This window comes from Cygnus atratus, chromosome 7, assembly GCF_013377495.2.
Source record: "Cygnus atratus isolate AKBS03 ecotype Queensland, Australia chromosome 7, CAtr_DNAZoo_HiC_assembly, whole genome shotgun sequence".
In the NCBI taxonomy this organism is placed as follows: Eukaryota; Metazoa; Chordata; class Aves; order Anseriformes; family Anatidae; genus Cygnus; species Cygnus atratus.
The window spans coordinates 14,897,699-14,920,770 of record NC_066368.1 but is presented as its reverse complement, the minus strand read 5'-3'; the positions used below and the strand labels follow the sequence as shown (position 1 = coordinate 14,920,770).

Below are 23,072 nucleotides of genomic sequence, written 5' to 3'. Positions count from 1 at the left end.
TTTACTCGCTGGGGAATCACCGGCCTCCCTCTCCTCCCCTGCCCCTAGACTGCTGTGCCCCCCACCACAGGAAAGAGCCCTTAAAAACAAAACAAAACCACATTTATTGGATGGTCTTAAAAAGTCTGCCTGGGGAGCAGGTAAGTCGTCATCTGCCCCCAAGCCTGCTGGAAGCTGGGCTGGGCCCCGGACCCGTGCACGGCGAGGGCGGCACCTCCAGCTACACCAGGGAGCGGCAGCTCTGCCCCTTCCCCCGGGGCCGCCCGCAGCCCCCGAGGTGCCGGAGAGCAGGCGTCCAGGCACCGACCGAGTGCAAAGAGCTTCCCAGGGCTCTGGCTCCGGCCAGGGTCAGCGGTGCGTGCCAGCACCCGCCTGCCAGCACCCCCCGGGCCGAAACAGAGCCGCGGTGGTGGGTTTGGGTCCCCTCGTGCTCCCCTGCCGGCGGGGAGGGACGTCTCTGCGGCACCCAGGCCTCAGATGGCCAGGAGCGGCTCGCACACGCAGGGGGGCAGCTCCCAGCTCAGGCCCGTTCCGTGCGGCAGGTGAGGAGAGGGCAGCAGGACGCGGGTGAGCCAGTGCCTGTGGAGAGAGAAAGCTGAGGTCTCGGCGCTGGGGAGCGGAGCCAGGGCTGTCAGCAGCAGCGAGGAGCGCGAGCCCGCGTCCCTCGGGTGCCGTGACAGCCTCCCTGCCCGCAGAGGTGGGTGAAAGGGGGGGCTGGCAGGGGGCCAGGCGCTGTCCTGCTCACCCCCAGCACCCCCACCCGCTGCTGTGCCACCACCTTCCCACACAGGGGCTTCCCCGGGGCTTTACCTGGGCACGTCCACGCCCAGAAACACCTTCCAGTTGTCCCAGCTGCCGTAACTGTAGGGGTTTCTGAACACCTGCACGTTAGGGAGATGCACATCAGGTCCGGCTCTGCCCGGCTGGCCCCCCCGCCCCAGGGGCTGCGCTCACCTTGCCTTTCTTTTGCAGTCGCTGCCTCTCCTTCTTGTTGATGTGCCTCTCGATGCTGGTTTCCCCGCGGGTAATGAGGGCAGCGTGCCACAGCGTGAGGGCGCCCAGGGCCAAGGCTACTGAGCTGGGAACAGCAAGGCACAGCAGGTTGCACCTAACACCCTCACTAGTGTCAGGGGCTGCGGCTGCCTCCCTGAGTCTCATCCTGTGCCAGGGACCTGAAATTGCTCCTCCTGAGGCCCAAGAGCCAGCAGGGCAGGGATATCTGTGCTAGAGCGAGGCAGCGTGGCCCAGGGGAGGTGGAGTGCAAGGGCCGGTGCACGGCAGCACTGCAGCGGGCCGCACTCTGCGTCCTGCAGCACCCTCGCGCCCAGCCCGTGCCCCGTTACCTGCACAGGACCCAGAGGTAGACCACGCTCTTGTGGAAGGCTCGCTGGCGGAAGGAGAAGGTGGGCGGCGGGGTCTGGTAGTACGTCTGCGAAAGGACGGAGGAGGTGGGTCACCCCGGCTGCTCGACAGCGTGAAGCCGGGCAGGGACCGCTGTGCCCCTCGCTGACGCGGGGATCAGGCAGCTGGAGAGGGCTGGAGCCAGAACCAACACAACAGCCGGGGCGACGGGGAGGCAGCCCGACAGCCGCGAGACAGACAGACGCCACCCGAGAGCTGGCACGTGAGTGACAAGCAAGGGGGGGGGGGTGGAGGTAGGGGGGCAGGTCACCGCACCGCGCAGCGGTGATGCTGGGGGGGAGAGGCGTACCCGCTGCTGCTTCCCCAGGAGAGCAGGGCCTGAGCAGCACGTGCCAAGCAGCTGCTGCCCGAGGCTGCTGCCGCCACCAGCCAAAGCCCCTGGAAAAGCTCGGCGCGCAGGGAAGCAGGCCCCTAACTGCTGGAGGCAGTGCCTGCAGCAGCGCTGCCCAGCCAGCGCCGGCTCTGTGACCCCGTGAGACGAGCAGGGGGGCTGGTGCTGGCCGCAGGCTGCACCTCGAGAGCAGGCCCCAGCCTGCAGGGCAGCTCTGCCCCGCGCTGCCTGGAGCAGCTGGGGAGCAGGGATGTCCCACCTGGTTGGCAGCCACCTGCAGTCTCTCCTTCTCAAGCAGTTTCATTCTCTAGGGGGATGGAAAACAGGGCACCAGTTACATGGCTCGGAGGGGAGGGCTCCTTCCCCTCAAACCTCACCGGACCAGGGCAGCACGGGCCTCGCAGGAGGAGGGAGAAGGGGAGCAAAGTCACTGCGACACCAGGGCTGGTCCAGCCCTGTTCTGCAAGCTCAGCCCGGGGAGCCCAGGCAGCCTCTGAGCACGCGAGCGCTTCCTCTCCTGGGGCAGAGCAGGGGCTCTGGTCGCCCGCCTGCTCACCTCGATGGCTGCGTAGGCGTCCCGGAACATGTCCCAGCCGCTGATGCTGCAGTAGATGCAGCCCATGGTCATGAAGAGGCAGAAGGAGAAGAAGTAGCGGTGGTTGTAGTGTCCCACACAGTTATTCAGCCAGGCTGCCTCTGGGGTTAAAGGTCTGTAACTGTTACAGGTCGCAAGTCCAAACCCACCCCGCGGGGATCAGGACCCCTGGCCAGGCTGCCAGCACCCTTCCTTCCCCATGCTGGGGGACTCGGGAGAGAAGAGGGGCCGGGAGAGGAGGAGGAAGCAGGGCTGGCTCCCCGGGAGGGCGCCGCTGGGTAGTACTGCAGGAGGATACGGCAGTGGTGGTCCATCTTCAGCACGCACCTGGGAGGGAGGAGAGCAGCACAACTGTCAGCGCCAACGCAAGCACCGCGTCTGGGAAGGGGCAGCCAGCCCCCCCGGCCCCTCACGCTGTGCTAGAGACGGGCGAGAAGCCAGCAGAGCAGAGGGGAAGGGGCTCAGCCCTCCCAGCACGTGGCAGGGAAGGAGAGGTGTCCTGTCCCGGGCAGCGAGGGAGCCCTACCTGTTGCAGATGCTGCAGTGGTGGGTGCGAGCCGGCTTGGGGGCAATGCATTTCCTGCAGATGGAGACGCCTGTGAGATCGTTCTTGGCCTGCACGCAGGTCAGAAGAGGGGATATGCACCCGAGCCCCACGCTGTCCCCTGCTCCTCGCGTTCCGCACCTCCCCTGCCTCCCGTCCCAGCGCTGCCCAGCCTGGAGGAGCCCTCAGGGTGCTCGAGGCGCTCCCGGGGCTCAGCTGTAGCCGGTGCCAGCACCCAGCTGCCTGTCGGTGCCCACCTGCGGGGGGTGCCCAGGCGAGGTGGTGATGGCCTTGTAGTAGTGGAAGACGATCATGATGAGGTTCCAGTGCCCGTAGGTGAGGTGCCAGCAGATCCAGGCAGGCGTGTACGTCTGCAGGATGAGGGGCAGCAGGCAGATGTACACGATGGCCACGATGGAGCTCGTCAGCCCGATCACCAGTGCCACGAACACCTACGGGAAAGGGGTCTGGGTCAGCAGAGCGGGCAGCATCTGCCCCGTGCTGCTCAGGAGAGACAGAACGCAGGCGCAGAGCAAAAAAGCAGAACCCACGCCGCGGCCCCTGCCCCTTCTTTCCTGGAGCAGCGCAGCTCACGCCCGGCCCTGAGCCCCGTCTGCCCCAGCAGCGCCCCGCCAGCCCCCTCCCGCGCTCACCACGCCGAACCAGCGGGTGACGTGGTCCACCAGCCAGTAGACCGGCTCGAAGAGGGAGTCGAGCACCACGTCGCTGTTGGTGAAGGAGTTGTAGAGCAGGGAGCGGAGGCAGAGGCGCCCGTAGTGCCAGAGCTGCCACCCCTGCCGCACCAGCTTGAAGCGCCGCCGCCGGCCCAGCCGCAGGCACTTGAGGAGCAGGCGCATCGCCGCGGCGAACATCCGCTGCCGGCTCCTCATCCCTGCCGCGCCGCGCCTGCGGGGGAGAGGCTCGGCGTGGGCAGGACGCCCTCTTACCCTCCGGCCCGGCTGTCCCTCGGGGTGGGCGTCCCCTCCTGGGTGCGCCGACGCCACCGGTGCAGCTCTGCAGGACGCGGGGCCGGGCTCTCCTCTGTCCCGCGCAGAGCAGCAGCAGCAGGGGGAGCTGAGCCCCAGCTCCACGAGGCTGTGAGGCTGCGTGGGCGTGCAGCGGGGGGACGCGGGTCTCCCAGCCCTCCATGCCTGACCTCAGGCGCTCCCTGGTCCCATCTCATCTTTCCCGGAGGAGAGGGGGCCGGGGAGCGACACGGAGAGTCTGACTCGGAGGAAACCAGAGACGGCGCGGGCACCCGGGGTGCTGGGCCCGTTCCAGGGCAGGGCTGCGCCAGGGCTGCTCGCAGAGCGGGGTGATCCCAGCCCCAGCCCCAGCCCCAGCCCGTCCCGACTGGCTCGGGAAGGGGGGAGCCCACACAAGACACGTGCCCTCTCCTCACCCCCGGAAGGCAGCACCTGCACGCTGCTTCCCTTCGCGTCAACCTCCGGACCAAGCCGCAGAGGCCAACCCACGCTTGTCCCAACCTCACAGCCCCGCTCCAAGAATCCCAGTGTAACTGGGATAAGGGCAGCGAAGGAGAGCCCCTGGCGAGGCGAGGCCGCGCGGGCAGCAGGGGCGCGCGCAGCCAAGCGCTCGCCTTCCCGCTGAGCCCCTTGTCCCACTCAGGAGCCGTGCCGCAGCCAGGAGGAACCCGAGCCGGCCCAGAAACGAGGCAAACGATCTGCTGGGTCGGGGCCCCCAGGCTCCGCGCGGGCACAGCCATCAATATTAACCAGCGCGGCCGCCCCACGGTCCTGCCAAGGCACGCTCCGAGCCGGGGCCGAGCGCTCGTCCACAGCGCTGCACCACAGAGCGTGCTTGGCGGCAGCCCCCAGCACGCCCCAGCCCCAAAACCATCTCCGTCAGCTGTGCCTGTGCCCCATGAGCGGTGTGGGGCTGGACACGAGGACGGCACCCCACGCGCAGCTCCTACCCAGGTTTCCGCGTCTCCTGTACCCTGATCAGGGATATGCAAACCCCAGCGCCGAGCTCCCGTTTCCCCTTAGCCCCTCCAAGGGTGTTTCTCTGAACGCTTAGGTGAGAAGCGGATTAACAACTTCAGTCTGGGCGGGCTTTGGGTGGCACCAACCCACACGGCCTCAGCGCGGGAAGACACGCCGCTGCGGCCAGCAGCTGGGGGTCAGCCCCATGGGGACGCCCAGCACCTCTCTGCCACGCCGGCTCCCCCCTTCCCGAGAGCACCAGGCTCCCAGCCGAGGGGGATTCCCTCCCTGACAGACGGCAGCAGGCGGGCAGGGAGCCCGCAGGGGGTGAGCAGCTGACCGGGGACAGGGCGGCGTCCCCCTGCAGCCAGCCCAGCGCCCCGGCGGGGCACCCAGCACGACGGGGCCGCCTGCCCGCGGCCTCCAGCGCAGCCAGGACCTCGGGCAGGCCCCCGCTGCCGCCAAGGGGGCACCTGAGAGCGGCCGGACCCCTGCCAGCCCCCGGCCTCCCGCAGCCCAGCACCACGGGGCACCCCCAGCACCACGGGGCACCCCCAGCCCTATGGGTCCCCCAGCACCCATTGCCCCCCCAGCTCCCCTAGCCCCACGGGGACCCCCAGCACCCACAGCCCCATGGGTCTCTCAGCGCCCCGGGTCCCATGGGGCCTCCCCAGGCCCCCATCCCCATGGGTCCCCAGCACCCATGGCCCCCCCCAGCTCCCCCAGCCCCACGGGCACTCAGCACCCAGGGGCCCCCCAGCACCCACGGCCCCATGGGGCTCCCAGCACCCTCAGCCCCACGGGCCCTCCCCAGGCCCCCAGCCCCACGCCCCCCCCCAGCACCCCCAGCCCCACGGGCACTCAGCACCCTTGGGCCCCCCCAGCACCCATGGGCCCCCCAGCGGCCCCGCCCCCCCCAGGTCCCCAGCCCCCCCCCTCCGCCCCGAGGCCCGTCCCGCCGCCGCGGCCGCCCACCTGCCGCCCTCTCCCCGCCGCCCGCCGCCGCCATGCCCGGCTCCCCGCCGCCCTCACGGCCCCGCGGCGGCGCCTGCGCGCCGCGCCCGCCGGTGAAGCGCCATCTTCCCCGCCCGAACTACAACTCCCAGCGGGCAGCGCGCTCCCCCGTCCCTCCCCGCCCGGAGCGCAACCAATAGCCGCGCCGCTTTCATCTCCGTCCCGTGCTAACAGCCAATAGCGCGGGGGGGGGGGCGCTTTTGTGCGGGCAAGATGGCGCCGCCGGCGGCGCGGTACTGCGTGCCGGGGGAGCGGCTGTGCAGCGCGGCGGAGGCGGCGGCGGGCAGCGGCACCTACACGCGGCACGGCTCCGTCTTCTCGGCGCTGGCCGGCTGCCTGCGGCGGGGGGGCGAGGACGGCGGGGTGAGCCGCCGGGGGGAGGGGGTGCGAGGGGACGGAGGGGGAGGAGGCCGCGCTGAGCCCCGCCGCGCCCCGCAGGTGCCCGTGGTGTCGGTGCTGAGGGACGCCGAGGCCCAGCTGCTGCCCGACGTGGGCGCCGTGGTCACCTGCAAGGTGCGGCCGGGAGCCGGCGGGGTCCCGCAGGGCCCGCATCGCTCGGGGGGGGGGGGAGGAGGGAGGGTGGGGGGGGGGGGCTGCTGCCTGCCCGCCCCGGGGGGCTGCTGGGCGCTCTGCCTTCCAGAAACTTCTCTGAGGAAGGAGGACGCTGGGTGAGCGCCCTGCCTCTGCTGCGACGGCTCCGGCTGCCAGGAGGACGCGGGCGGAGCGTGGGGCGCGAGGTGCCGGCACGCGCCCTGTGGCGTCCCTGCCCTGGAGCCCGGGCGCCGAGGAAGGAGCCCTGGGAAGGAGCAGCGGGACCAGAGCACGCCGCCTGTGCCGGCGCCGACCCCCCGCCCCTCTTCCCGGCAGGTTTGCAGCATCAACTCGCGCTTCGCCAAGGTGCACATCCTCTACGTCGGCTCCACGCCGCTCAAATCCACCTTCCGCGGCACCATACGGTAAGGAAAGGGCTGGGCGTGCGACTGCCCGCCGGCCAAAGGGGTGTCCTGGCCCGCCCCGCCTGGCCCCGGCCAGCTGGGGGAAGTTTGCTGCCTGGGCACTTGGCAGGAGCTGTGCTCCAGCTGCTGGGACGTGTCCAGCGGGTGCTGGATGGTGTCCAGGGAGGCTGGGGCAGCTCCTGCCATGGGGTGAGGGGGGAGAGAGACCTGCTTGGTATTAGATTCCTGTGCCTCCTTTTCCAGGAGAGAAGATATTCGAGCCACCGAGAAAGATAAGGTCAGCAAGGCACTGCTGGGAACTGAGCCGCCTCCGCTCCGGCGCCCTGTTGGCAGGGGCGCTCATCCTGCCACGGGCCCTGGGGTGGCTGCCGCTGACCAGCACCCTCACACGCTGTGCGTTCGCGTCCGCTCTGTCCCACGCAGGTAGAAGTTTACAAGAGTTTCCGCCCGGGTGACATAGTCCTGGCCAAAGTCGTATCCTTTCCCCTCGGGACGGCAGTGGGGGACGGAGGGTCTGTGCAGGGAGACCTTTCCCTTAACCCGCCTCCGCCCAGATCTCCCTGGGGGACGCGCAGTCCAACTACCTGCTGAGCACGGCGGAGAACGAGCTGGGCGTGGTGGTGGCTCGCAGCGAGGCAGGTAGGGACGGGCGGCCCTGCGTGAGGAGCAGCTGATGCAGCTCGGGGAGCGAACGGCCTCCTCCCTGCCTCGTCCTGCTGAGCCTCGCGTGCCGTGGGAGGAGGCCTGGGGCTGCTGGGGGTGGGAAAGGAGGGAGGGAACCAGCCCCCTGACGGGGGATGTCCGCAGGGGTGCAGATGGTGCCCATCAGCTGGTGCGAGATGCAGTGCCCCCAGACGCACACCAAGGAGTTCCGCAAGGTGGCCCGCGTGCAGCCGCAGTTCCTGCAGACCTAGCAGCCCCCTCGCCCACCGGCCTGCACCCCCAGGAGCTGCGCGGACCCTGCAGGGGGTGGTCTGTGGGGCCAGAGGGGGCTCCTCTGGGCGTGAGAGGCTGGAACGGCAGGGTGGGTTTTATATTTCTGCTGTAGGTAATAAATCCTTTTTTGAGAGCTCTGTGCTCCGCTCGGTTTTTGTCCGGAGGAATTGCTCTGGCTGCCTGTAGCCCCCCTGGTCTGGCTGCTGCAGCGGAGCTGTCGGAGGGGGCCGTTTCCCACAGGGGTGCAGGTGCGAGGAGCTGTCTGTTAACCAGCCTGGGGAGCACCAAGCGGCTTTGAGGTCCCTGGTAACCAGCGCAGGCCGCGGCTGGTCTCAGCCTGCGTTATCACCTCAGGCCACGCGTGCCCCGCGTGCCTCTGGGGCCCGGGGAGCGCCCCACCCCCGAGCCAGCGAAGCCCGGCTGAGCAGCGGTGAATCCCTCCCTCCCTCCTGCCGCGATTGCAGAGCCGCGCTGCTTCGCTCCCCGGAGCCCAAGCACCTTCTGCAGCTGCGAGTCACCAGCACCTGCTGCACCGCGGACACGTGGTAGAGCCGGAAAGGAGGCGGGGGGCAAGGCAGGAGCCCCACGTGGCCCGGGCGCACGTGGCGCAGCGTTAGCAGGAATCAGCACCAGCTCCTTATTGCATATTAACCTTTTATTGAACTGGAACAAGACAGCTGCTACTGTTGGACAGTTACAATGACCCAGTGCGAGGCCAGGCTCACTACACCAGCAGCGGGGGAGGCCACAGTGACGGTGCCAAGTACACGGTTGTGGGATGGGGCACAACGGCATCTGCGCCCCCACCACGAGGCAGCGGGGCTAGGGTTGGCTTTGGCCGTGGGAAGCGCGCGGCGGACACAAACTTCCAGGCAACACGCTCCCTCCTTTGTCCAAAGGCAATAAATTAAAGCATGGGCTGGTGGAGCTAGGTCCCGGTTCGCGAGTACCACCGCTGGGTGCCGCACCACACAGGAGCACGGTGGGGCACGCGCCACAAAACCACCCTGGCAGTATCTAAGCAAACCGGTCTTCACGCCACGCTCCCACAAGGGGAGAGGGCACCCATCCCGGTCACCGCCCGCGCCGCGCTCCCCCCACCGCTCCTGTCGGGCCCCGGGAATAACTAAATCAAGCAACAGAACTACAGTAACAGTGACAAGAACTGCTGGGGAAGCAAAGCAGAGAAGCCGGGCACGGCAAGGAATTGCGCAGAGCATCCCCCGAGGGCTGGGAAGAGAACACAGAGGGGTGCAGCTGCTGCCTGGCAGAGCGAGGGCTCCCTTTCACACCAGACCCCCGTGCACGCAGCCCCTCGCCCCCGGGCTCCCAGGCTGCCTGCAGAGGGGAGCCTGGTCCAAAGGGAAGGGGCCAAGTCCTGGGGAGCTGCTCCCTGCTCCAGCTCTGCAGCTCCAAGTTCCTACGGCTGTGGGGTGTGCACAGAGGGGTGGGGACAGAGGGGGGACAACTCTACTAACTCGCTAGCCTGCGCGCCTGGCCTCACTTCTTGACCTTGCCCTGAGCGGCCACAGCCTCCATGGCCTTGCGCACCGTCTCCTCATCCCCCAGGAACTGCATGGGCTTGATGGGCTTCAGGTTCTTGTCCAGTTCGTAGACGATCGGGATGCCGGTGGGCAGGTTCAGCTCCATGATGGCCTCCTCCGACATGCCTGCGAACACAGGGGCCGGTCACCCGCGGGGAGCGCAAGGGAGAGCCCCGCTCGCACAGAGCTGGGGCCGTGGGGCACCCCGAGCTGCCCTACCTTCCAGGTGTTTGACAATCCCCCGCAGGCTGTTGCCGTGGGCTGCGATGAGGACTCGCTTGCCCTCTTTGATCTGCGGGACGATTTCCTCGTTCCAGAAGGGCAGAGCCCGGGCGATGGTGTCCTTCAGGCTCTCGCACGTGGGCAGCTGGTCCTCCGTCAGGTCAGCGTAGCGCCGGTCCTGCAGAAACACCGCGCTCACACCACGGCCCTGCACTCCCAGCCGCTGCTGTGCGCCGGCGAGGAGCAACACCGGGGGCAGAGCAGCGCGGGAAGGTGGCACCGGGGCCTTCGTTCAGCAGCTCTCGGCTCAAGGACGTGCTCTGCACGCACAGCGCTGGCTTGCAGCTACACGCCCGTGAGAAAGCACCTTTGGGATCTGCCTCCAGACTGCACTCGGCTACCAGCCCTGCCGGGCGGCAGCAGCACGACACTCGCTGCAGCCTCTCTGCCCAGAGCAAGCAGCAAAGCGCAGATCGCGGGGCTAATAATTAACAGCTCCCCTCGACTCCGTGCCATGCCCAGGGGTTCGTCCTCCCCGGGGAGAGGGCAGCTGCTCACCTTGCTGATGGTGCTGTAGAAGGGGTGGTCCGACTGCATGGGCGGCGGGGGGATGTCGTAGGAGCGCCTCCAGATCTTCACCTGCGCCTCGCCGTGCTTGGCGGCCGTCTCGGCCTTGTTGAGGCCGGTGAGCGCCCCGTAGTGCCGCTCGTTGAGGCGCCACGTCCGCACCACGGGCAGCCACATCTGGTCGATGGCGTCCAGCACGGTCCACAGGGTGCGGATGGCCCGCTTCTGCACCGACGTGAAGCAGATGTCGAACTCATAGCCGGCGTCTGCAACGGCACCGGGGGGCGGCTGCTTAACGGGGGGGCGGGGGGGGGGGAACCGGGCACCGGGCCGGTGCGGCAGCGTTGTGTAATGGGAAGGGCTGGGGGGGGGGGGGGGGCAGCGGGCACCGGGAAGGACCACGAGGGGGGAAGGGGACCTAGGGGGGGACACCGGGGACGGGGAGGGGACACCGGGGACATACCGGGGACGGGGAGGGTGGTAGCGGGGACATACCGAGGACGGGGGGGGGGGGGACACACTGGGGACATACCGGGGACGGGACACCGGGGCCCTGCCCACCGCCCCGAGATGGTGCGCGGCCGGCTGAGCCCAGCACGGAGCGGCCCCCACGGGCCCCGTTACCGGCACCGTATTCGGGGGGGGGGGTGTGGGGGGGAAGGCCCCGCCGTTACCGGTCCCCGCCGTTACCTCGCAGCGCCTCCCCGCCGCGCCTCGCCTCCTGCTGGCCGGCGGGGCTGAGGTCGGCGTCGTACCAGCCGCTGAAGCGGTTCTCCAGGTTCCAGGCGCTCTCGCCGTGCCGCACGAGCACCAGCCGGTACGCCGCCATGCCGCCGCCGGGCCCGCTCCTGCCGCCGCCGCCGCCCGCCCGCGACTGCCCCGCGCCGCCCCGCCCCGCCCCGGGCAGCGCCCCGCGCGCATGCGCAGCCCGGCGCGGCGCCCGGGCGAGGCCGCACGTAGCGCATGGCGAGCCCGCGAAGGGCGGCGCGACCTTCGGGCGGTGACGTCAGCGCGCCGTAATGCCGCGCGGCGCGGCGCGCTGCGGGCCGTAGCGACGCGAATAGCGGCGCAGCGCCAATCCCCCTGCGGCGGAGGGCGGTGCGGTGTGCGGGTTGCAGGGGGGGCGAAAGGGGAACGCAGGCCTCGGGCAACGCGCGAGGAGCTCCTGAGGGCGCGGAGCTGTCCGTATTTCCTCCCCCGGTACAGCGGCGTCACGCGGCGCCCTTTGCCCGCGCCGCCGACTTAGGTCGCCCATCCGAGCGCCAGCCGGGGATGATCCTGCTTAGCTTCCCGCACGCCCCTCGCAGAGCCGGCAGCCCCGACCGCAGACACCGACTTAGGTCGCCCATCCCAGCCGCAGCCGGGCGCGACCCTGCTTAGCTTCCCGCGCGCGGCTCGCGCGGCCGGTAACCTCGCTCTCCCTCAAAATGGCGGCGGGCGCCGGAAGCGGAAGCGCGGCGGGGGCGGCACGCGGAGCGGGGCAGCATGGCGCGGTGCGGGCGGCTGCGGGCCGGGGCCGCCGCCAAGCTGCGGCGCTGGCGGAAGGGGCACAGCAGCGACTGCAACCCCGAGACCCGCCGGCACCGCCTGGCCGCCAGGAGCCGCTTCTGCAGCCGGCCCGCCGGTGAGCGCAGAGCACGGGCACGGGCACCGGGGGGGCGCCGGCACCGGGGGCGCCGGCACCGGGGGCACCGGCACCGGGGGTACCGGGAGGGTGGCGGGGGCCCTGCCGGGACCCGGGGAGCACCGCCCGGACCGGAGGGGTACCGGCACCGGGGTGGTACCGGCACCGGGGGGTACCGGTACCGGGAGGACACCGGGACCGGGGGGCACCGGGAGGGTGACGGGAGGGCGGTGGGGGTGCTACGGGGACCGAGGGGGCACTGCCGGGACCGGGGGTGTTGCTGGGACCCGGGGGGGCACCGTCACCGGGAGGCACCGGAGGGGTGCTGAAGGGACCGGGGGGCTCTGCCGGGAGCCGGTGGGACCGGGGGGTACCGGGAGGGTGCGGGGGGATGCGCAGGGTGAGCTGCATAGGGCCCCCGGGGGGGGAAGGAGCAGGATGAAGATGAGGAAAATGAGGAGGAGGAAGACGATGATGATGAAGATGAGGATGAAGGAGGTGTGGGGCACGGTTGTACCGGCCTGACCCCCCGCCCGTGCCGTCTCCCGGCAGAGAAGAGCACCCTGACGGTGGACGCGGTGAAGCTGCACGATGAGCTGCAGTCGGGGTCCCTGCGCTCGGGGCGGCCGCAGGGCAGCGCGGTGCCGCTGCCCATGGAGCAGGAGGAGGACGGCGAGGCCGCCACGGAGAGGTCCTCGGGCACCTTCCTGAGCGGGCTGAGCGACTGCACCAACGTCACCTTCAGCAAGGTGCAGCGCTTCTGGGAGTCCAGCTCCGCCGCTCACAAGGAGGTACTGGGAGACACTGGGCTGGGTGCGGGGGTCCCGGGGGGATCCCGTTACACCGAGGGCACCGACCGGCTCCCCTTGGTGCTGTGACAGATCTGTGCGGTGCTGGCGGCCGTGACGGAGGTGATCCGCTCGCGGGGGGGAAAGGAGACGGAGACGGAGTACTTTGCTGCGCTGGTGAGTGGCCGCCACGGGGAGCAGGCACAACGGGAGCTGCTGCTGGCAGCCTGGGTGCGCTCCCAGGGGTGCCGTGCTCCCGTCAGATGCACCGGGCGTCCTTCTCCTGCCGAGCTGCTGTCAGGCTGCTCCTGGTTTCTCTGTCCCCTTCTCCAAGGCTTTGGGAAGGGCTGTGTCAGTGCAAACCCTATCTCTGTTTCCAGATGACCACGCTGGAGGCAGTGGACACCCCGGAGTCGCTGGCTGCTGTGGCCTACCTGCTCAACCTCGTCCTGAAGCGGTGAGTCACCGGCAGAGGAGCTGCCCCTGTCCTGGCAGAGGGCTGGCACTGTCCCCCCTCACCAGGCCGGGTGCGTGGTTCCCTGTGTGACTGCCTACCCTGCGCGCCTTCCCCCTGCAGGGTCCCGAGCCCGGTGCTCATAAAGAAGTTTTCGGATACCTCCAAAGCCTTCGTGGGCATCGTGTCCTCGCAGGCCTGCAGCGGCTCCACCTCTGCCCTGCGATGGGTGAGTAACGGAGAGGCAGGCAGCAGCGCCAGCTCTGCGGGGCTAGGCAGGCAGTGAGGGGTCTCCGAGGGGTGGTGCTGATGTTCCTGCCCCTCCTGTAGGTCCTGTCCTGCCTGGCCACGCTGCTGCGCAAGCAGGACTTGGCAGCCTGGAGCTACCCTGTCACCCTCCAGGTCTATCACGGCTTGCTGAGCTTCTGCGTTCACACCAAGCCCAAGGTGAGTCCCCAGCGCCCTGGGCTGTGCCCGTGCTGCCTCCTGGGCTCGTTTCTGGGGCTGGCTGTGCTCCTGGTGCCCAGGGTTCCTACACACCTCTATTCAAACCATTCCCCAGGTTCGGAAAGCAGCTCAGTACGGCGTGTGCTCTGTCCTGAGAGGCAGCGAGTTCATGTTTGGAGATGCAGCCCCTGAGCATCACCCTGCGGCACCCTCCACTGCTAAGTTCTGTGTGCAAGAGATTGAAAAAGCCGGAGGTACGGGGCGCTGGGGCAGGGGTTTGTGGCTGAGAACGAGGGCCCTGCAGCATGCGAGAACAGGGACTGGAAGGGAACGGCACAGTGCGCAGCGCCGCAGGTTGCTGTGAGAGGAGCTGCGAGGGGTGTGAGATGACGTTGAGGTGTTCAAGGTGTTTGCAGAGCCCTCTGTCTGTTCTGTTCTTCTCAGAAGTGTTTGGGAGGGATATCAGTTCACCCCACCCACGTCTATGGGTCAGCCCCAGCTCTGCCGTGGGGTCCCTGCGTTGGGCAGAGCTGCGGTCACAAGCACGGGTGCTGCTCCGCTCCCCCAGGTGCCAAGGAGGCCACCACCACCCTGCACGTCCTGACCCTGCTGCGGGACTTGCTGCCCTGCTTCCCTGCGGCCGCGGTGAAGACCTGCTGCGAGACCCTGCTCAGAGTCATGACCCTCAGCCACGTGGTGAGTGTCCTCTGTCCCTGTGCCCGCTGCCGTGCCAGGCTGCCAGGACGGCCCCAATGCCAGTCCCAGCTCTACCAGCTTGCCCTTGGAGGGGCTCAGACTTCCCTGGCTGTTGGCTGGGGAGCTGCAGGACCTGGAAATGCAGGATCTGAGTGTGGAGCGCCCCAGGGAGAGATGGGGCTTGCAGGCCTGGCTGCTGTGGAGGAGGGAGGATGCCCTACCGGAGATGGGGCTTTCCTGTAGGGCTGGGTAGGGCAGAGGCCGTTTTGGGGTAGGGATGCAGAGCACAAAGGGTCTTCCACGGAGCTGTCTTTCCTGACCCCGTGTCCTTGCAGCTGGTGACCGCGTGCGCCATGCAGGCCTTCTACAGCCTCTTCAGCGCCCACCCCAGCACCTCCTGCCTGCCGGCCGAGCTCAACGCCCAGATCATCACCGTGAGTGCTGGGTGCTGCGGCGGGGAGGGACAGGGCTGCTGTCACCTCCACCCTTCCCACCGCCCCTCTGCTCCCCCAGGCGCTGTACGACTACGTGCCCAGCGCCAGTGACCTGCAGCCGTTGCTCACCTGGCTGTCCACCATGGAGAGGGCGCACGTCAACCTGGGCAGGTTGGGAGAGGCCGGGGCTGGGCAGGGGAGAGGCCAGGCTCCGTCTCACCAGCCTCCTGTCCTTCCCCCAGGCTGCAGAAGGACCTGTGCTGGGCTCACCTGCCCCGTCTCTTCTCGGCGGCCATGAATTGCTTCCTGTCCCCGCACTCTCAGGTGGTGTCAGCTGCAGCACAGACCCTCGAGGTACTGATTGAGGGTCCCTCTCTCAGTCTGCCTTCCTGGGTGGCAAGCTGCCCTGGTCCTTGCTGATGGCCAGGCTGGGGTCTCTGCCTGGGGCCGGCCCATCACAGCCCACCACCAACCTGTTTTTTGCCCTGCAGAACCTCCTGACCGAGTGCGTGGCTCCCCACATGGACGAGCTGGGCACCGTCACTGCGTCTGCCCCAGCCCCTGCCTCCTACCTCTGCAAGATGTTCAGGTGGGGGCAGTGGGGTGTGAGAGAGGCCGTCCCCCGGCTCCAGCCGCTGCCTGGTCCCCAGCGGGGGCTGGCAGGCCGGGTGGCACGGCGCTGGGTGCGTCCCCATCGCTGTCCCTTCCCTCCAGGTCGGTGGAGGACGGCCTGACGTATCGTTTCCACGCGGCGTGGGACGAGGTGCTGCAGGTGCTGGAGATTTTCTTCGAGTCGTGCGGGAAGCAGTGCCACCCCGTCATGAGGAAGGTGAGCGGCGAGGCGGGGAGGCTGTGCGGGGTCAGCCAGCCTCCGCGGCTTCTCGCTCACCCTCCTGCCCTGTCCCCGCAGTGCCTCCAGTCGCTGTGTGACCTGCGTCTCTCCCCGCACTTCCCCTACACGGCTGAAGTGGACCAGGCGGTGGGGGCCGCCGTGGGTGCCATGGGCCCCGAGGTGCTGCTGGAAGCCGTGCCCCTGCAGATCGACGGCAAGGAGTGAGCGCAGCCCCCGGCGGTGGGAAACAAGCCTGCCTGCCCCTTAGCCAGGGCCTGGGGGCCCCACGTCTGCTGGTTTCCAGCCCCCCTGCCTCCCCACGGTGCTGAGCCTCCTTGTGGGCACGAGCTCTGGGGCCGTGCCCCATGGCCAGGGGCTGGTGCTGGCAGCACCCCGTGCTCCCCCTGACCTCTGCGCTCCCTCCCCAGGGAGAATCTGGATTTCCCCCGCAGCTGGCTGCTGCCCGTGCTGCGGGACTACATGCAGGGCGCGCGGCTCGGCTTCTTCACCAGCTACTTCCTGCCCTTAGCAGCCACCCTGAAGAGCAGAGGTGAGGAGGGGGCGGTGTAGAGGGGCTGTAGGGGTGCAGTGCTGGGTGCTCCGCAGGACCTCCGTTCCCTGGGGCAGAGCAGGGCTCTGCCTCCTCTGCTGCTCTGCTCATCTCTCCCTCTTCTTTTGCAGCCCTGGAATTTTCCCAGGCTGGGAAGAGCCTGGAGTCCAAGATCTACGACACGCTGCAGTGGCAGGTAACAGGGGGTGCTCGCCCCCCCTGCCGTGGCATATCCACAGTGCCAGGCTGGGCCGTGGCGTCCTGGACAAAGGCTGCTGGCCTCCCTCTCCTTCCCGTGCCTTCCAGGTCTGGAGCCTGCTGCCCGGCTTCTGCACCCACCCCACGGACGTGGTGGGGGCCTTCAAGGGGCTGGCCCGCACCCTGGGCATGGCCATCAGCGAGCGCCCGGACCTCCGCCCCACCGTGTGCCAGGCCCTGCGCACCCTCATCCACCGGGGCTGCGAGACAGGTCGGGTGGGCTCTGGTGGGATAACGGGGGGTCCCTGTCCCCCGCAGCGACCCGGTGAGGGCAGCTGTGGGGTCTGACGGCCCCGCTGATCCGCACCCCCCTGTCCTTCGCACCCCAGATGCGGAGCGAGCAGAAGTGGGTCGCTTTGCCAAAAACTTCCTGCCCATCCTGTTCAACGTGTACAGCCAGCCCGAGGAGGACGGCAGCAGCAGTACTCAGCGCCGCTCCGTGCTGGACACCGTGCGTGCTTACCTGACCATCACCGACCCGCAGGTGAGGGGCACGGGGACCTCGTGGTTTCCCTCGTTTCATGGGGAAAGGGGGGAGGCTCTGCGGGCCGTGGGCTAAAAGCTCCCAGCTGGTCCCATTCTGGGGGGTGCATGACTTGAGAGGACGGTAGGAAGCAAGCTGGGCGGAGAGCAGCCCCTTCTCTTTCCTGATGGGAAAGCATCCCTTTTCTGGTCAGGGGTCTGGGATTTCCCAGTCTTGTAACTACACCTGGAGCACCACGCGTGAGCCCTTTGTGGGTTTGTCTGGCCCTTTTTAGACCCACTCGTGCTTCTGGTCTCCATGAGGTCTTGTGTGGCACTTACCCAGCGGATAGCACGTGCCGTTAAAAAAAATAAAAATAAAACTCCCTTCATTCAGTTCTGAGCCTGCTCCTGGGCTGTGCCGGAGCCTGCCCGAGCTGTTGTGTTGCCGGCTTGCCCACGAAGCCACAGGGTGCTCACACAGCAGCTGCTGCAGGCCCTCAGGTCAGCCAGCTCCCCGAGGCTGCTGCAGAGCCCACAGCAGCGCAGTGGGTGCGGCAGGGGAGGGATGGGGCCAGGGCCCTGATGCAGTGGGGTGGGGGCTGCGCTCCTGAGCCCCGGTGCTCGTGGGGAGCAGGAGGGAGAGTCCTGACTGCGTGCCTGCCCTGCAGATGGTGTGCGGGTTCCTGCAGAAAGCCAGCGAGAAGCTGACCAGTCCTGAGAGCTCAGAGTTTGCCAGGTAACACCCGAGGACTGGTGCTATGGGGGGAAGCTGCCAGCTCCCTCACACTGAGCGGCGCTGGGGGCACCCAAGCTGTCCCCTGTAGGACGTGCCGCTCTCATGCATCGAATGGGACTCGAAACCAGAGTCCCAGCTTGGTCGGGGAGCGCTGGTGACCCTGCAGTTACCTACCTGCTCGTCCCTCTCTGCTCCAGGCTCTCCCTCCTGGATCTGGTGGTGGCAATGGCACCCTACGCTGACGAGCAGTCGCTGGGCTCCCTGTACAGCACCATCCAGCCTTCCCTCCAGGTCAGTCTGCTCCCAGCCCCAGCAGGCACGGGGTGCTGGGGGCACCTTCTGCTTGCTTCCATCTCGCAGCTGTGCTGCAGGACGGGTGTGCAGCGTGGCGCAGGGTGCCGCAGTGATGCCGTGCCAAGGGGCCACGCTGACGGCGGTGCCGCTGGCTGTCCCCGCAGAGCAAGGAGCGCAGCATGCAGAAGAAGGCGTACAGGGTGCTGGAGGAGGTGTGTGCCGCTCCCCATGCCCCCTGCCAGGCCTTCGTCCGCTCGCACCTGGAGGAGCTGCAGGCAGCGCTGCTGGACTCGCTCAAGAGCGCGGCATCCCCGGCCAAGAGGGTGAGAGCGAGGGCTGCTGCGGGCAGGGGATGGGGCTGTGTCCCTAAGTCTAACGGCATCGGGCTGTTTCTCTCCCCAGCCCCGGCTGAAGTGCCTGTTCCACATCGTGAAGCAGCTCTCGGCTGAGCACGAGCCCTTCGTCACCGCCTTGGTCCCAGAGGTGAGCGTGGGACCCAGGGGCTTGCGGCCGTGGTGGGTGGGCGCGGGGCTGTGACCCGCCTCTGTGTCTCCAGGTCATCCTGTGCACCAAGGAGGTGTCGGCGGGGGCCTGCAAGAACGCCTTCGTGCTGCTGGTGGAGATGGGGAACGCCTTCATCCGCTTCGGGCCCACTCCCCAAGGTGAGCGGCTGCCTTGGGCCCACGGCTGCTCTGACCCGGGCAGTCAGACCTGTGCCAGGCCCCGATGCTGATCTCTCCCTGGCTGAAACGGGCCAGAAGGGCAGCGGGGCACGAGACGAGCAGCTCCTGAGTTCCTCCACTCTTGCAGAGGCCATGGAGCGGTTCCTGCTCCTGGTGTACGCAGGGCTCACGGGCTCAGTCACCATGATCAGCTGCACCGTGCTGGCGCTCACCCGCCTCTTCTTCGAGTTTAAAGGTGAGCGGGGACGGGGTGCGGGGCGCGGCGGGGCCGGGCAGCGGGCCGGGCACGGGCTGAGCCCTGCTGCGGTCGCAGATCACATGGGGCTGAGCGTGGTGGAGCAGCTCCTGCAGAACGTCTGCCTGCTGCTGGGCTCCCGCACGCGCGACGTGGTGAAGGCTGCCCTGGGCTTCCTCAAGGTCGTGCTGCTGCTGGTCGACACCAAGCTGCTGGCCAAGCACGTCCAGACCATGGTGAGAGCTCAGCGTGGGGTGGTAGAGCTGGAGCTGCCTTGCCCCTGGTGCCTTGGGGATGTCAGGGGTGTCCCCAGCTGTGCCCTGCTCCTGCCTGGGAGCCGAGGGGTACAGCCTTGGTCCTGGTGGCAGAGAGAAGGCTCCTCTCCCAAATATTGGCGTGGATTTGCCGGAGACCCCCCACAAACCAAGCAGGGAGACCTCCCTGCAGCCCTGCCTGCGGCACAAGCGGGTGCAGGGAGATGGCAGGAAGGTGCAGGAGGAGGGCGGGAGGCTGCAGGGCACTGATCTCAGGGGTCTCCGCTGGCAGCTGGAAGCTGTGGGGGGCCTCTCGGATGACATGAGGCGCCACTTCCGCATGAAGCTGCGAAACCTCTTCACCAAGTTCATCCGCAAGTTCGGGTGAGTCGGGCGCGCTGCGGCTCCCTTCGGCTCCTGGGGCATAGCTTGGGGCAGTGGGAGAGCTCCCGGGAAGCGGTACGGGAGGCCCGGGTGCTGCACCGCGGGCACTGAGGGCTCTGTGTGCTCCCCGCAGCTTCGAGCTGGTGCAGGGGCTGCTGCCAGCCGAGTACCACAAGGTGCTGGTGAACATCCGCAAGGCTGAAGCCCGCAGCCGCAAGCAGCGCGCCCTGAGGCAGGCGGCTGCAGAGACGGAGGAGGAGGAGGAGGCACCTGCCCAGCCCAGAGGAGACAGGTAGAGATGGGCTGGGGGTGAACTAGAAGCAGCCCCAACATGGGGCCTGGTGCTGGATCTGCTCGGCCGATGCCTCTGGAGATGCTCAGGCATTAGGGTTACTGTGCTGTGGGGCAGGCTGGGGTCTGCACCCCAGCTTGGTCCATCTCCATCGTCCTCTGTGCCTTGTGCCCAGCATGGAGGAGATCCTGGCAGACTCAGAGGACTCGGAGGAGGAAGAGGAGGAACGGCAGCGAGGCAAGGCGCGGAAGAAGCAAGCACGGCAGAAGGGGCAGGCATGGCTGAAAGAAGGGGAAGAGGATGAGCCCCTCAACTTCCTGGACCCCAATGTGTCCCAGCGGGTGCTGGGTGAGGAGCAGAGCCTTTGGGGTGGATGGGGCAAGGGGTGGTGCAATGCACAGGGACCCTGGGGTATGGCTGCTGTGGAAGGGGGCCCTTCCCCAGGCCTTGACCCATCTCTCCATGTGCAGCCACCGAGCCAGCCCCCAAGAGATCCAGAAAAGTGAGCCATGACTTCCAGGTGTCTGAGGACGGGCGCCTGATCATCCACGATGAGGAGGAGGAGATGGAGGATGATGGAGCGAAAGGTACTGTCTGGGATGGCAGAGACTATGCTCGACCTGCTCTGGCACTCCGTATGTTTTTTTGTTTTTTTTTTTATTCTGCCTGTGCATTCTTGGGAGTTTGGGGTAACATGGGTGGAAGCATCCTCCATCGTCGAGGGGGTGACTGGGAGGAACACGGCTACCCGTGCTGGTTTGGCAGGGGCTCCCTGCCCTGGAGGCTGACACGGTGCAGGGGCTCCCCTGTGCCTGTGCCCTGCGCTGACCCCCTTGTCTTGTGCCATAGGTGCGGACGAAGAGGTGGCGGACGTGCTGCAAGAAGTGGGCCTTCGCACTGTGAGTGTGGGGCGTGTGGTCCCGGGGAGACAGGGGGTGCCTGAGCTGCGGCTCTGCCCGAGAGGCCAGAGGGAACACAGGGCACACACCAGCTGCTTGGAGGGGATAGGAGGCTGGCTTGGGACAGGGGATGTGCGTGGGGGTTGTGGAAGAAGGTCCGTGGACCCCTGTGGGAGGAAGCAGGAGGTCGTGGGTCTGTGGGGGGCAGCGCCGTAAGGACAAGCCAGCTGCAGGGACCCCATGTCCTCCTTCTGCAGAAGAAGAGCCAGAAGCGTCGGTTCAGAGAGGAGGCAGACGATGAGGAACCAGAGGCCGGGAGCTACCCTCAGTACAGAGGTAATTGCATGTCACATGCCTGTGCCTGCTCTGCAGGGGCCAAGACCATGTACCCTCCGTGCTGGGCTGCTCCAAGCCAGCTGGAGCAGAGGTCTTTGCTCATGTGAAGTTGTCACAGTTCTGTGCTGCTCTCCTGCCCTCGCACTCAGGAGGAGGAGGCAGAAATAGGAGCAGCTCCCCCAGCCCTGGTTTATCCCAGTGTGGGAGCTGGGGAGGGGGAGCCAGGCCCTGGCAGACCCTTCCAACACACACGCTGCCTCTTTTCCAGCTGGAGGCTCTGGGATCCACCGGCAGCTAGGCAAGGAGCCAGCCTTCGGTGCAGAGTACAGATCCAAGGTGAGGGCCCCAGGGGTGGCAGGGCCTGGGGAGGGATGCCTTGGGCTCTGCTGAGGCAGGATTGCTGCTGGCCTGGGGGCAGGAAGCGCAGGAAGCTCTGCTCCAAGAGGAGCTGTCAACACATGGTACCTCTAAAAATCTTGGCCCTCGCTGTGGCCGGTTCCTGCTCAGCACTCAAGGCAGATGCCTGGTGCTGCAGCATCAGCTGGGTGGGAGATCAGTCCCAGGGGCTACGCAATGTAGTCTTTGGGGTGACCGTGTGCCAGTGTTGTCCAGAAGGAGACGAATGCATATCCCTTTGTGCTTCGTCTTCTTCCATGTCGATACCTCCCACAGAAAGGCAAAGGCGACGTGAAGAAGAAGGGCCAGCTCGACCCCTATGCCTACATCCCCCTGAACAGGGCCAGGCTCAACAAAAGGTGGGGCTGGCTGGGAAGGGCACAGGGTGGGGAATGGGGTCAAACCTGGGCCTGATGGTGCTCATTGTCATTTTTTGTGCATCTGGGGGCTCCCTGCCAGCCTCTGTGCTGTTCCTCGCAGAGCTTGGAGCAACCTTGTGCTAGCATGCAAAGGGGCTGGCTGTGCCCTGTGGCCACGTTAACACGGCCACTGGCCAATTTCTTCCTCCAGGAAGCAGGCGAAAATGCAGGGCCAGTTCAAGGGCCTGGTGAAGGGCGCCCAGCGCGGGGCCAAGGCCGGCCGCAAGAGCCGCCTGAAGAACCGGCGCCCCTGAGGAGCCTCGGAGGCTCTGCCTGCACCTGCCAAGGCCTGATAACACCCTGCGACATAGAGGAGCTGTGGGACAGGGACTTTGTGAGTGGAGACTCCTTGGGAAGCCACCTCTATGGACTCATGGCTTGAGCCCTGCCCTGGAGGAAGCTGCTGGGTTGCCTGGTGCAGGTGTGTGTGTGTGCGTGTGTGTGTGAGAGCAAGTAATGTAATGAACTCCCTGTACTGATAAACACCCCTTGTTCACACTCAGCCTTGATTTCTCTTCTCCTTCCTGTGAACACTGCCCTCAGCACATCTCCTGCGGTGCAGCTGGTCCTGGTGCTGGGACCCTGCGGGGCACCAGCCTGGGATGGTGGGGCTGGGGGCTGCCAGCAGCAAAGCTGTGGCACAGAGAGCAGCGAGGGGGCTGGCCGGGAAGAGAAGCCAGAGCTGGTGAAAAGTCCTTTGCTGCAGCCCATTTCCTTGTATAACTCCCTCGCTCAGCACAGGGTGACTTTGGCCGCACCTTTTCCTGGGCGATCCCTCAACTGTGGGATCTGTGCCACAGGCGCTGTCTGCTCTTTGGCCATCACAGGTTTCTGCCTCTGCTTTGATCATTTCAGCCAGGCCTGGTTGCAAGGCACAAAAAGGTTGCTGCATTTTTTTTCTTAATTGGCTGAAAAGCTGCTGCTGCTAACCTCTCTGGCTGGCCCTTTGTCTTACCTGTGAGAGCTGAGAGTGGGTCTTTCCTCTGCTCTCACCACCTCCCTACCAGCTGCACCTGAGCAGCACCAACAACCCTGGACCTTTAGCTGCCCAGACATCTCAGGTTGGCCTGAGTATCAGTTTTCACTCAGTTACTTCTGCACCGAGCCCAAAAGATAGTGTTTGGCCAAAGCATGCTGTAGAGAAGAATGGAAGTGGGGGCAGTGGCTGGAGGATACGGGTCCCATGGCTCACATCGTGAAGAACATGCATTTGTGAACATACCTGGGTTCCCTTTCCTCTTCTGTATTAAGAAGCCGTTAGTCTTGTCATTTCATGTTGTGGTAGCTTATGTTCTGGAATTGCAACGCTTTTCAGACTCCTAACAAGCTAAACGGATTGTGCTTGTTCAGCCTCTTACTGCAGGCTGCTTTCTGGAGGCTGCAAATCCAGTTTAGTGGCTCTCTTCTGTTCTTCTTTTTGTTGTTTCAAGATCCCTTTAAAAGCCTGGGGGGGAGGCCTGGCTCCTCCATCCCCTGAGGGCAGGATATGGTGGGACAGACGGCGGTCGGAGGTCACCTT

The 23,072-nt window shown here is 67.1% G+C and overlaps 4 protein-coding genes across 9 annotated transcripts; 2 read left to right on the top strand and 2 right to left on the bottom strand.

Annotated features, from left to right (window-relative positions):
* Window positions 1–80: 80 nt before the first annotated feature.
* Window positions 81–5,898, bottom strand: ZDHHC16 (zinc finger DHHC-type palmitoyltransferase 16). Of its 4 annotated transcripts, none has more exons than XM_035544883.2 (11): window positions 5,814–5,898; window positions 3,546–3,798; window positions 3,150–3,344; window positions 2,875–2,963; window positions 2,647–2,675; window positions 2,310–2,443; window positions 2,013–2,060; window positions 1,344–1,429; window positions 955–1,078; window positions 811–881; window positions 81–579 (listed from the first exon to the last, which is right to left on the bottom strand). In XM_035544883.2, exons 2-11 carry the CDS (start codon window positions 3,780–3,782, stop codon window positions 474–476), a joined length of 1,119 nt encoding a protein of 372 aa, XP_035400776.1. In that variant the 5' UTR covers window positions 3,783–3,798; window positions 5,814–5,898; the 3' UTR covers window positions 81–473. The 4 variants fall into 4 exon arrangements, with proteins under 4 accessions (XP_035400776.1, XP_050568040.1, XP_050568042.1 ...); XM_050712083.1 differs by having other exon boundaries at window positions 811–873; XM_050712085.1 differs by lacking the exon at window positions 2,013–2,060.
* A 145-nt stretch (window positions 5,899–6,043) lies between these two features.
* On the top strand, window positions 6,044–7,877 carry EXOSC1 (exosome component 1). 2 transcript variants are annotated; one of them, XM_035544897.2, is made up of 7 exons: window positions 6,044–6,215; window positions 6,291–6,365; window positions 6,720–6,808; window positions 7,052–7,085; window positions 7,232–7,282; window positions 7,363–7,447; window positions 7,616–7,877. In XM_035544897.2, the coding sequence occupies exons 1-7, from the start codon at window positions 6,066–6,068 to the stop codon at window positions 7,720–7,722; spliced, it is 591 nt and encodes a 196-aa protein (XP_035400790.1). In that variant the 5' UTR covers window positions 6,044–6,065; the 3' UTR covers window positions 7,723–7,877. The 2 variants fall into 2 exon arrangements, with proteins under 2 accessions (XP_035400790.1, XP_035400799.1); XM_035544906.2 differs by lacking the exon at window positions 6,291–6,365.
* A 504-nt stretch (window positions 7,878–8,381) lies between these two features.
* Window positions 8,382–10,976, bottom strand: PGAM1 (phosphoglycerate mutase 1). Its single transcript, XM_035544915.2, has 4 exons — window positions 10,768–10,976; window positions 10,069–10,343; window positions 9,508–9,688; window positions 8,382–9,414 (listed from the first exon to the last, which is right to left on the bottom strand). Exons 1-4 carry the CDS (start codon window positions 10,904–10,906, stop codon window positions 9,245–9,247), a joined length of 765 nt encoding a protein of 254 aa, XP_035400808.1. The 5' UTR covers window positions 10,907–10,976; the 3' UTR covers window positions 8,382–9,244.
* A 100-nt stretch (window positions 10,977–11,076) lies between these two features.
* On the top strand, window positions 11,077–22,055 carry RRP12 (ribosomal RNA processing 12 homolog). Of its 2 annotated transcripts, XM_035568256.2 has the most exons (34): window positions 11,079–11,701; window positions 12,254–12,492; window positions 12,583–12,666; window positions 12,870–12,946; window positions 13,067–13,172; window positions 13,274–13,390; window positions 13,506–13,644; window positions 13,959–14,086; window positions 14,422–14,520; window positions 14,600–14,691; window positions 14,763–14,874; window positions 15,012–15,109; window positions 15,235–15,349; window positions 15,431–15,573; window positions 15,781–15,902; window positions 16,034–16,098; window positions 16,209–16,371; window positions 16,490–16,644; window positions 17,294–17,361; window positions 17,559–17,652; window positions 17,820–17,978; window positions 18,058–18,138; window positions 18,212–18,317; window positions 18,466–18,573; window positions 18,652–18,809; window positions 19,120–19,211; window positions 19,345–19,503; window positions 19,679–19,851; window positions 19,974–20,090; window positions 20,353–20,402; window positions 20,660–20,738; window positions 21,007–21,074; window positions 21,411–21,493; window positions 21,705–22,055. In XM_035568256.2, exons 1-34 carry the CDS (start codon window positions 11,563–11,565, stop codon window positions 21,805–21,807), a joined length of 3,891 nt encoding a protein of 1,296 aa, XP_035424149.1. In that variant the 5' UTR covers window positions 11,079–11,562; the 3' UTR covers window positions 21,808–22,055. The 2 variants fall into 2 exon arrangements, with proteins under 2 accessions (XP_035424059.1, XP_035424149.1); XM_035568166.2 differs by having other exon boundaries at window positions 11,077–11,701; window positions 18,466–18,809.
* Window positions 22,056–23,072: the final 1,017 nt, after the last annotated feature.